We start from the raw sequence: 11,534 nt of genomic DNA, 5'->3' as shown, positions 1-11,534 counted from the left end.
TCCTCAGCTGTGTGCTGCCCCCCACCGACCCCGCAGTAAAGATGCTGCAGTGGTCCTAGACAGCTGCTCACATAAGGTCCTCCACCTAATCCCACTTGCATAGCCCTCAGTATCCTGTCTGTTTAACTGGGGGGGGGGGGGGGGGGGGGCTCTGTGGTAGGGACACAGAAAACCCAGAAATTTTTCGGTGGAGGGCAGATTCTACCAGGAAGTTTCCACAAACCATTCTCCTTTGGAATTGTTTAAAAAGGGATTGAACGAGCCGAGCATGGTAGAGCACGCCTATAATCCCAGCTTCTCTGGAGGCTGGGGCAGGAGGATAGCAAGTCTGAGGCCAGCCTTGGCAATTTAGCAAGGCCCTGACAGAAAGGGGGTAGGGATGTAGTTCTGTGGTAAAATATCCCTGAACACCCCCCTTCCCCAAATAGGGTAAAAGGAGGCCTGAGAATGAAAAGCTCTAAGAACAGCAGCAAGGGGCAACATCAATGTGTATGGGGTACAGGGCCTATGCCACTTGGATGATGGTGCCCAGTGGGCTAGGATGCGGGGACTCCCTCTAGCAGCAGGGCCCTTCTCCATTCAGACGGGTCCCACTCAGCCAGCCACAGTGGGCATCTGAGAACAGAAGAGCCTTGTGGACACATTTGTAGGGTAGTTTTTTATTTGAGCTTATAAGGAATTCAGAAAAACTGCAACCACTTATCATTTCCAATGATCTCAATGGTAACTGCTCAGAGTTATTAAAGTTTAATACAAAGGGTGCAGTGGGGCACTCCTATAATCTCAGCTACCTGGGAGGCTGAGGCAGGAGGATAGTGAGTTCAAAGCCAGCCTCAACAGCTAAGCAAGGCCCTAAGCAACTTAATAACACCCTGTCTCAAAATACAAAATAAAACTGGGCATGGTGGTACATACCTGTGATCCCAGCAGCTCAGAACAGGTAGGAGGATTATAAGTTCAAAGCCAGCCCCAGCAACCTAGTGAGGCCCTAAGCAACTCAGTGAGACCATGTCTCTAAATCAAAATGGCTGGGGATGTGGGAGGGACTCGGTGGTTAAGTGCCCCCGGGTTCAATACCCACCACCACCACCAAAAATTAAAAAGGACTAGAGATGTAACTCAGTGGCAAAGCACCCCTGGGTCCCATCCCTGGCAACAAAAAAAGTGTCCTAAGAAGCCAACTGTGATGGAGCCCACCTGTAATTTCAGCTACTCAGGACTGAGGCCAACCTCAACAACTAAGCAAGGCCCTGAGTAACTTAGAACATTTCAAAAAGGACCGAGAATGTAACAGTGGTAAAGTGACTCCATGTCTAACCCCTGGTAACAGAAAGTTTAATATGAAGCCAGCAGTGACGGAGCACAGCTGTAATTCCAGCTACTCAGGAGGCTATGGCAGGAGGATTACAAGTGTGAGGCCAGCCTCAGCAACTAAATGAGGTCCTAAGTAGCTTAGACTGTCTCAAAAAAAAAAAAAAAGGATGGGATGTAACAGTGGTAAAGTGCCCCTGGGTTTAATCCCTGGTAATAAAAACAAAGTTCAATAAGAAGCTGGCTGTGGTGGAGCACACCTATAACCTCAGCTACTTGGGAGGCTGAGGCAGCAGGATTGCAAGTGCCAGGCCAGCCTCAGCAACTAAGCAAGGTCCTAAGCAACTTAGACCTTCTCAAAATAAAAAAGGACTGGGGATGTAACAAGTTGGAAGTTAGTCTAGACAATGTAGCTCAAGAAAGGCTGGGGTGTAGCTCTGTTGGGAGAGCTCCCCTGAGCTCCAAGCCCTGTGCCACACACGCAACATACCCACACTCAGGACATGGGAGTGGGCAGAGGAGGACCTTCTGCCACCCGACTTGGTACCCACACCTCCAAGGTCCATGGTGATGGGATCCCTGGCATACCCCAGCCCTAAATTCCCAATGAGCTGAGGCGCACCAGGAGCAGGAACCCCAGGACCCCAAGGCGGGCCCGGTCACTTCCACAGCGCCCCCAGTGGCCTTTGCGCAGCATTGCGGATGGCGTCCTCAGAGAGCACGCGGATCTCCTCGTGCACAGCCTCGATGCTCCTGGAAGCGTCGACTACCTGTTCCACAGGATGCAGGAGAGAAGACCATCACCACCTTACTCTGCTCCAGGTGCACGTGGTGACTGGTGGGCCAGAAGCTGGAAGGGCCAGATTAAATCCCCAGCACAGGGTGGGGACCCCTGGGACCCTTCACCCCACCTCCCTCTGAACCCTAGCCTCACTGGCATCCACTCTGCTCTTGGGCAGGCCTGTGCTGTCCACATGAAGTGGGCATGGACGCGGGGGTGCCCACTGGAGCCTGTATCAGTGGGCAAGCTCAGAGCAGAGCCTGAGGGCGCCTCCTGCAGTTCCTCAGCTAGGACACGGAGGCGGTCTCGATCGAGGGCAGCTGCTCAGGCCCAAGGACGCTGCTCAGAACATGGGTGTTCTGAAGAAAAGGTGCATCTGCTTCCTGCACTATCCCAGCACAGGACGGCAGGAGGAGCATCAGGACCAAGGGCCAGCCCAGAGAAACAGAGACAGACAGAAGTGCCAGCATCTCCCATCAGTCCGCTCTTCTGCTGAGGGGCTGGTGGGGGCCTCACATCTGTAGGGCTGACAGAGACCCTGGGCAGCAAATTCTTGAAAATACCAAAAGTGTACACGGCTCACAGAACCTAAGGCTTTCATGAACATGGTTGTGCAGGATGGAGGATAGTTTCTCAGGTGGCACCTCCCAGCCCCTCTAGGATGAGGTTAGAGGAACCGGCATCTATTCTAGAAAGCAAGACAGACTACAGAACTCAGGATGCTCTGCTCAACAAGACCCAGAGGTGAGACGCACTCGCGAGCACAGACAAAGCCAGGCCAGCAGCACTGTCTACAAGCGAAGCCGGCTGAGCACCTCACCCTCACAGCTGCTAGGCTGAGCCCTAGGCCTGCTCTGGAGGAGCTGGCCGCACAGGTGGTGCTGACCTACAGACTTCCCTGGCAGCCTGCCAAAGACACTCAGTGACAAGTGTCCAGGAGAAGTGGAACTGGGGTCAGGGTGGGAGTACACAGTGGAGCAGGGGCTGCTGGGAGGGCAGAGGCACATCCTGGCAGGGCAGGGAAGGTGGGCTGACTCCTGGGATGGTGGGTGCAGCAGGTGTGAGGGCTGGAGGAGCAGGACTGGGGAGAAGCCAGGGCACGACACCGTCCCGAGCACAGGGAGGTGGCTGAGCAGAGCCCCAGAGGCCCTGCGGAGGGGACACTGTGAGGCCCTGGATCACATCTTTGCAGGAAGGCCAGTGTGACCACGGGTCAGCCAACGCATTCCATGAGCACAAGGAGTGAGACAGGCTGAGTACTGGGACTGCTGCGCCCCACCTTGACCATGATTCCTGAGTGCAGAGACAATAAACCCAGGTGCTGCCCCTGGGATGGTGTGAAGAACGTGCAGGATGCACGCCCTGTGGAGCAGGCTGGGCACACGCCCACGGGGGCCTGCAGAGCCGCAGGCCACTGCCTCCTGGGACGGACGACTCCTCAGACTCAACTGGCCCACCAGATGAGGCGCCAGGCCTCTACCCCACAACTCATGGGGATCAGGGATGAACATGAAGCTCAGTGGCAGAGCTGCCTGGCAAGCTTGAAACCCTGGGTTCACTCCTGAACATACCACTAAACAAAACATCCTGCTGGCACCCAGCAGCCTGCACAGCTGCGGGTTTCCGTGGGTGGGAAACAGACGGAAACTACAGCAGCCATGCCCTCTGCAATCCTAGACACACCTTCCAGTTCAGAGTCGAGTCTCCCATGAGCTGCTGGAAGCTCTGCAGTGCCCGTTCCTGGAAAGCTCTGTCCTCGTAGCGCTCAAGACCAAACTCTCCCCGCGTGGCAGCATCCGCCAGCCCCAGCTGAAGGAACAGGATCAGATCAGGCTGGGGAAGGCCGACGTCCGGCTGTTTGCACCAATCCAGGGAGAAGTTCTGCCAACAAAGAACCCATCCATCAGAAAAAGAATGTTTTGCTTCAAAAGTCATTAAAAGGGGGGGAAATGAGCCGGGCATGGTGGTACACACGCCTTAATCTCAGCAGCTCTGGAGCCTGAGGAAGGAGGATCACAAGTTCAAAGCTAGCCTCAGCAACTTAGTGAGGCCCTGTCTCAAAATAAAAAGGGCTAAAAGGGCTGGGGATGTGGCTCAGTAGTAAAGCATCCCTGGGTTTAATCCCTGTTACAAAAACAAACAAACAAACAAACAAAAAAAACCCAAGAGCTACCATTTAGTAAGATACCAAAAGATAAGAATTCTTTCTTTCTTTCTTTCTTTTTTTGGTGGTACTATGGATGGAACACAGGAGGCATTCTATCAGTAAGCCATACTCCTGCCTCCAAAATAAAAACCCTGAAACTGCTAATGCAAGGAAGGGATTTAGGAACCTAGACATCAAAAAAAATGTAAGTGGTCCCTCCCATGTGGACCCGCATTGGGGTTGGATCCAATATAACTAAAAACTCAAACTGATCAGATGCCTGAGGACACTGGGATGGCTGCTAACGTTTTTGTTTTTTTTTTCAGATGAGATTCTCTTCCTTAAAAGTCATTTTTTAGATGTATACTGAAACACAAAGGAACTAACAGTGTCTGATGTAGCAGAGAGCAAAGGTCCCTGAGACCAGGGTGGTGGTATTGGTGGCACTAAAACTCCTCAATGAAAAGCAGGAAAAGGGAGCAGCACCGTCTCCACAGTCACAGATGCGTGGCAACAGCCCTGACCATAAGCTCAGGAGACATGCTGCAAGCTCTGGTGGGAGAGCAAGGCACTGGATGAAAACACACTGGACCACCCTGAGAATACCACAAAACGAATCACCAAGTAAAACACGTGGTTCCGCCTTGAAAACAAGCTGCAGCAACACAAGTGTGTTCTTCCTATCAACAACAACCAAATCACTCACCATAGCAGGCAGAATCACAAACTCCAACGAGTGCTTTCAGGGGTGCTAGCATATGGTGCCTTGAGCCAGGGCAGCTCCCGTCCACACGCCTGGCATCCGGAGGCCAAGCAGCACTCACCTTCTTAGCACTTGTGAAGGCAACACCAGAAAACGCATATCTGTCCACAACGAGGGTGACACCCTGGCTCAGCTTCTCCTTCATGGATGGCCTAAAACACAGAGGGTGCTCCTGAGCCCTGCTGGCCCCCAGGCCTGAGTGGTCATGTTCAAATCACCCTGATTATGCAGCTCAGAAAACCCACAGGTACTGGCCGCAGCACAGCACAGACACAGAGAGGCGGAGAGCTGGTGCCACAAGGGCACTCCCAGCAAAACGTGCACACGGCAACGAATGCTGACGCAGGCAGCAAGGGGCAGGCACACTCACCGTCTGCCAAAGAGAAACTGGGCAGAGAGAGCAAAGAAAGGCTGAGCAGTTGAATGCTGCCAGCAGGGACCCATCCACACTCCTGCCCACAGGCTGGGACTACAAGGACAGGGTGTTCTCAACCAGACAGACACAGGTCCACCGTCATGCCCAAGGCTCAAGATCTCAGAAGGACATGGAGTCAAGAGGCCTGGCATTCGTGAGAAGCCCAGCTGAAGCCAGGAGACTAGTGAGGTGCACACAGACCTGTGCCCAGAGCACAACTCTCCCCCGTGTGCAGGGTCTGTGGCAGCCAGAGAGCAAGTTGCACAACCACATTAGTGTTTAAAAAGCACACTGCACGTGTATGTTGTTTACACATACATGTAAGTGGAAACGTCTCAAAGTGTGCCCCAATAAATTAACACTGAATTAATCTGCCACAGAGGTAGGAGGAACGTGAGGACCACACCCTCGAGGGAGTCTGTGCCTGCCTACAGTGATGAGGTGCACTCAGGGAGGTGGCATATGGTTCACGTGAACACAAACTGTGAACACTGGTTGACACACACCAACACTGCCACCAACCCTCACGGATGAAACACTGTAACACGATAGATACATCACAGGGGAAACTGGGGAGGGGGCATGCAGGAACTCTACTATTTGATCAGTTTTTCTGTGTATCTAACACTATCTTTTAAAAAATTAAAAACTAGGGCTGGGGCTGTAGCTCAGTGGCAGAGTGCTTGCCTAGCACGTGTGAGGCGCTGGGTTCTATCTTCAGCACCACATAAAAAAATAAACAAATAAAATATAGGTATGCTGCCCATCTACACCTACAAGAAAATTTCTTAAAAATTAAATCTATGGGGGGTTTGTTAGGAGAAGGCAACGCAGAGATGTCCCTGGGGAACTGTGCCACCTCTGCCCACAGGACAGAGGTTTATTAGCACAACTTCTTTGTCAGTTTGTGCTTTATGGTGGTGCTTCATGTGTGAGGGAAGATCCTCACACATGAAGATGACACCCAGGCAGGGTGTGCAGGGCCATTCTGGGCGAGAAACGTGTGCTCTGAGGAGCAGAGCCAGGCGGCCGCAGTGCGCACCACTCACACGTGCTCCCAGCGATTTGCAGAGAAGAGCAGGTGCACCGAGTGGTCCTCCAGTTCACTTTTCTTTTCCAAGTAGGAACTCAGAAGTTTGCCAATTTCGGTTGATCTTTCTAGGATAAAAAGAAAAAAAACACAAATATTTGTGAGGTTAGTCCATTTAATTTAGAATATAGTTTATGTTAAATTTCTCATCCTGGACTCAAGTCTAATTACTCAGTTTTACTTTACTAAATCTCTGGACAGGTTCAGATTGTCCCAGGAAGCCAAGGAGTTTCCCTGAGAAAAACAGTAATATGCAGAGGCCTTGAAGAAAGTAATTCAGGAAGAAGAAAGGTTGTGACATCACAGAAATGAGGTCTGAGGACTAGCTGGCTTGAAGACTGGAACCTGTTAAATATTCAAGAAATCCCCCCCCACCCGTTTCCTAACCCTGTTTTATATGCTATCTCTTGATGGAATAGTGGTGGTTATATTTCCATAAACCTTTTCAGAGTCGATGCTTTCCTTTACTAACAATATTGGGCTGGGGGTGTTGCTCAGTGGTAGAGGGTGCTTAACATGCAGCGTCTTGGGTTCCATCCCGCATACCTAAAAAATTAAAAACAAAGACGAAACCCAAAAGTGAGAGTGAAGAGCAGATTGTGCCTAGCCCTGAGTCACTCCACCTTGTAAAGCAGCTGTTTGCCACAAGCTGCTCTATCATGAGCACTGGTGCCAGAGTAGGTGACTCCACACCTTGTTAGCACAAGTGAACAGCCACCGTCTGCCCAGCACCACCATAAAGCACAAACTGACAAAGAAGTTGTGCTAATAAAAACAACCACCTGTGAACTTACTGATCAGAAGCACTTGGACGCATGGGGTGGGTTTATCCACCCCATAAAAACAAAAACAAGCCCTTGAAATCATCTAAAATACAAAGTCATCCTCTCACATGAAATGCACAAGAGGAGGAGCACCCCAAGACTGGTTGCCGCACACAACCAACCAGACCTCGGATCATCTCAACAGAGGGCAACAGGTAATGAACCTGCGATTTCTGTCCACCTCCCTACTCCAACTGGACCCTGGCTTAGTGTTAGTTCTGGGCCTTCCAGCTCCGCACCCTGAACAAGTTCTTGTTCCTGAGCTTATCTGACCACATACAGTGACTCTTTGCTTTGGTATCTGCTCTCTGACTTTGGTCGGCTCAGCCTCCTGAACCCCTGTGGTCACCTTAATCTTGAATTTAGCTTTCTGTACTTTACTTATATATTTTTATATAAATTGTGAGTTGCGAGTTGAGTGTTGTAGCGTTAGGAATTAAGGTTGGAATAAAGAACTTGTGACTGCCTGTCCTATGAGCACCGTGCGACCCGAGGACCCAGTGCAGAGCAGCTGATGAAAATGGTGCAGCCTTTGAATTTACTGTCGTTCAAAGACACCGGCGTGTTCGGTCTACGCTAACAATGGGGTGGCTCCTGCAAGACAGTGAGGCTGGGATGCAGCAGCCACCGGCTCGCAGCGGGAAGGGGAAGCGCGGCAGCTCCCCCCCCCCACCCCACCCCGCGCAGCAGCTCCGCGCAGTCGCCCACCCGCCTCGCCGGCCCGCGCGCACCGGGGAAGCGCAGCAGCTCAGCGGGATAGCCCGCGGCGCACAGCGCAGCCACCAGCTTTCGGCCCTGCGTGCTCTTGCCCGCGCGGTCCACACCCTCCAGCACAATCAGCGCCCCACGACGTCCCGCCATGTCGTCCAGCGCGCGCTCTGCGGAGCTCCCGCCAACCCCCGCGCCCGCATCCGCGGCGCACGCCAGGATTGGCTGGGACCGGGGAGGGGCGGGCTGGCGCGTGCGCCTCGGGCTGCACCGCCTCTTCCGGGCCTCGGTCGGCGCTGGGAGGACGCAGGCGCTGGCTGGGGCGGCTGGGCCTGCGCGTGCCAGGCGCCTCCGGGCTGGCTGGGTGGCGGCAGTGCGTCTGCGCGCGCGGCCGCGCGTGGGGCTGGAAGTCCTGCCGTTCCGACCGGCAGGATCCCGGCTGGCCTCCTGGCAGTTCCAGAAACACGGCGGGTTAATAAAGCTCCCCTACTCCCCCAGAGCACGGGCCTGCGGTGCCTTGGGAAAGAGCGGCTGGGGTTGGCTCCCTGACCTCCGGGCGCACCGGCCGAGCGGCGAGGGCTGCCGCCTGCCCGGGTGCCGGGCGGCGCCGACTCTCAGTGGAGCTCCTGGCTAGTTTCAGAGGTCCCAGACACTGGCGTCCTGCGCCCCGTGGTCAGCAGCCCCTCGGGCTCCTGGCTGCCCGGCCTCAGCCAGACGTCGCTTGGTGATGGTTAGGGACCTTTTGTCATGACCGGCTGCCCGCGCTCTTCAGGACCTCAGGTTTCTGGCCGCCCGACCAGAGCTAGACCCCAGGAGCCGGGTGTCCGTCCTTCCCGGACCTCTGGAGCCCATCTGCCGGCGGTCGGCAGGACATCACTCTGCAAACGGCCGAGTAGGGGCCGCGAAGTCGCAGAAGCTTCTCCGTAGCTTGGGCTAGATCTTGGCAACTCCTACAAAACTTTGAGGGCATTTTTCTTGGGAGGCAGTCAGAAATGTGAGAAGCTTGAGGCTGTTCTCTACTGAGCTCTTTCCTTTTTTTCCCACTTTTAAAAAAATTTGTTCTGATTAGTTCTACCTGACAGTAGAGTGCACTTTGCATCATACATATATGGAGTGTGACTTCTTATTCTTCTGGCTGTACAAGATGCAGAATCACACTGGTCGCGTAGTTACATGTGCACATGGGGTAATAACGTCCACTCCATTCTACTATCCTTCCTACCCAGTGTCCCTCCCCTCCCTTCACTCCTAATCCAAAGTAACTCTCTTCTTCCCTAGCCCCCCACCCCTTATTCTGAATTAGCATCCGCATATCAGAGAAAACACTGGGCCTTTGGTTTTGGGGGATTGGTTTATTTTGCTTAGCATAATAGTCTAGCTTCATCCATTTACCTGCAAGTGCCATAATTTCATTCTCCTTAAAGGCTGAGTAACATTCCATTGTGTATAGGTACCACATTTTCTTTATCCATTCATCTGTTGAAGGACACCTAACTTGGTTCCATAGTTTAGCTATTGTGAGCTGAGCTGCTATAAACATTGATGTGGCTGGGTCACTGTAGTATTTTATACCCAAAGGACTTAAAATGCTGATTTTAAGTCCTTTGGGTATAAAATAAGGAGTGGGGTAGCTGAGTCAAATGGTGGTTTCATTCCAAGCTTTCTGAGAAATCTCCATACTGATTTCCAGAGTGGTGGTACCAATTTGCAGATCCACCAGCTATGTATGAGTGTACCTTTTCCCCACATCCTCACCAACATTTACGGTTAATTATATTCTTGATAATTGCCATTCTGACTGGAGTGAGATGGAATCTTAGAGTAGTTTTGATTGGTATTTTTCTAAGTGCTAAGAATGTTGAGCATTTTTTCTTTCACATCTTCTTTCCTTTTATTGAAAAAAAAAATTTAGAAAATGGGATTGGCCTTAATAAAGGGCGCAAACAAATCAACAGGGATATACTATGGAAAACAGACAATATAAAATCAAAAATGTCACTGGCTTCTTCAATTAGTTAAGAACACAAAATGTTTAACAGGCAGGTCTGTTTTAGACAAATTTAAAAGCTATATTTTGTGGGCTTTTTTGTAGTTTCCCCAAGTCAGATATATACACACCCACAAAAATGGTGTTTGAGGAAAGCTGTCATACACAAGAAGTTGTATCCTGAATTCTTCAGGAAACAGTTGTTGAAACAGGAATTAACACGAAGTCAGCAACAGGTTAACAATTTTTTAAAATTGAGTCTTCAAATGCTGCATGGCACGAAGCTAAACTATAGAAAATAATACTAGGTACAAAAAAAAAAAAGTTTTGTACAGCTTTTAGCAAGAATGCTTTTCCAAAGCAAGGCAAAACAACTCAATCAGCAGACCAAGGAAGCTAGGCTAGAAATAAGAGCTCCAACTTCTCGTATCCGTGCTAGAAAATCCTACTTCTCTAGAAGAGACTGAAATTTCAGGACAAAAAAGGGACATTTTAAACATTTCTTTCTTTACCCATTTTAAGTTCTGTTTCTTCCCCCACCCATCCAGTAATTCAGCATGATCCAGCAGAAAGAGGGCTGCTTTTAGAATTGGCTATTTTATTTTTCTTTCTGTGGCAAGACTGGATATTTCAGGCTCCTATGCATCCAAGACCAGTGTTCCGCTGTGGCTGTGGTCAAAAAACTTGGCGTTAGACTTGGTGAATTCGGCTTCCTGCTGCTGCTTTGTTCTCCCACTGATGAAGGTCAGTTTCTGTGTATATTTGTCATCAAACCTTTTGAGACTGGAGGACAGTTGCCAAATATCATCAGGATCCATCCCAGTAGGATCCTTCCTGTGAGCCACAAGAAAGATGCTCTTCTCCTTATATGAGGTATAAATGGTCAGAATCCCCATCATCACAAAATAGGATATGACACGTAGAGCCAAAACTGGCTTGAACTCTGGAAAGGGTGCATATAATCCCAAATCAAAGCCACTATGGCAAAAAAACAGGAGATGGTACAGGTGGTGAGGCAACCGTCAGTCAGCCCAAAATTCTCCACATACTTGTACTTTTCCAGAAGTACCTTTTTGGCAGAATCATCCAAAGAGTTTTTCACAGCTGATCCACCCCATTTGTTAATTTTTACAGGCTTATCATCAGTTTTCCACTTATCTAACAAGCCCCTATGGCTGCCACCTGTCCCACAGCTGGGGCCACCACCACTTCTCCCGCCCTGTGCTGCCGCCACCGCCGCCGCCATCTTGTCTCTGAACATTTTTTTTTTTTTTGTATATTTGTTGATTGATTTTATTTCTTCTGAGAAGTGTATGTTCAGTTCCTTAGCCCATTTATGGATTAGGTTATTTTATTTTATTTTGGTGTTAAGTTTTTTGTTTTGTTTTGTTTTGTTTAGTGTTAAGTTTTTGGAGTTCTTTCTTCTTGCCTACCTGGGGTAGAACCCATGGACAGGGGCATGCTGAGCACACACCAGAGCCCCTGCTGAGGGAGAGACTCTGGGGAGCT

The 11,534-nt window shown here is 50.7% G+C and overlaps 1 protein-coding gene and 1 pseudogene across 1 annotated transcript; both read right to left on the bottom strand.

Moving 5' to 3' along the window:
- Positions 1 to 643: 643 nt before the first annotated feature.
- Positions 644 to 8,217, bottom strand: Dtymk (deoxythymidylate kinase). The gene is made up of 5 exons (XM_027951761.2): positions 8,062 to 8,217; positions 6,466 to 6,574; positions 5,063 to 5,153; positions 3,776 to 3,973; positions 644 to 2,081 (listed from the first exon to the last, which is right to left on the bottom strand). Exons 1-5 carry the CDS (start codon positions 8,189 to 8,191, stop codon positions 1,971 to 1,973), a joined length of 639 nt encoding a protein of 212 aa, XP_027807562.1. The 5' UTR covers positions 8,192 to 8,217; the 3' UTR covers positions 644 to 1,970.
- A 2,300-nt stretch (positions 8,218 to 10,517) lies between these two features.
- LOC114105300 (signal peptidase complex subunit 2 pseudogene) lies at positions 10,518 to 11,288 on the bottom strand (annotated as a pseudogene).
- Between the last annotated feature and the right edge of the window lie 246 nt (positions 11,289 to 11,534).

This window comes from Marmota flaviventris, chromosome 11 (assembly GCF_047511675.1).
Source record: "Marmota flaviventris isolate mMarFla1 chromosome 11, mMarFla1.hap1, whole genome shotgun sequence".
NCBI lineage: Eukaryota > Metazoa > Chordata > Mammalia > Rodentia > Sciuridae > Marmota > Marmota flaviventris.
This window is presented reverse-complemented; position numbering and strand designations above follow the sequence as displayed.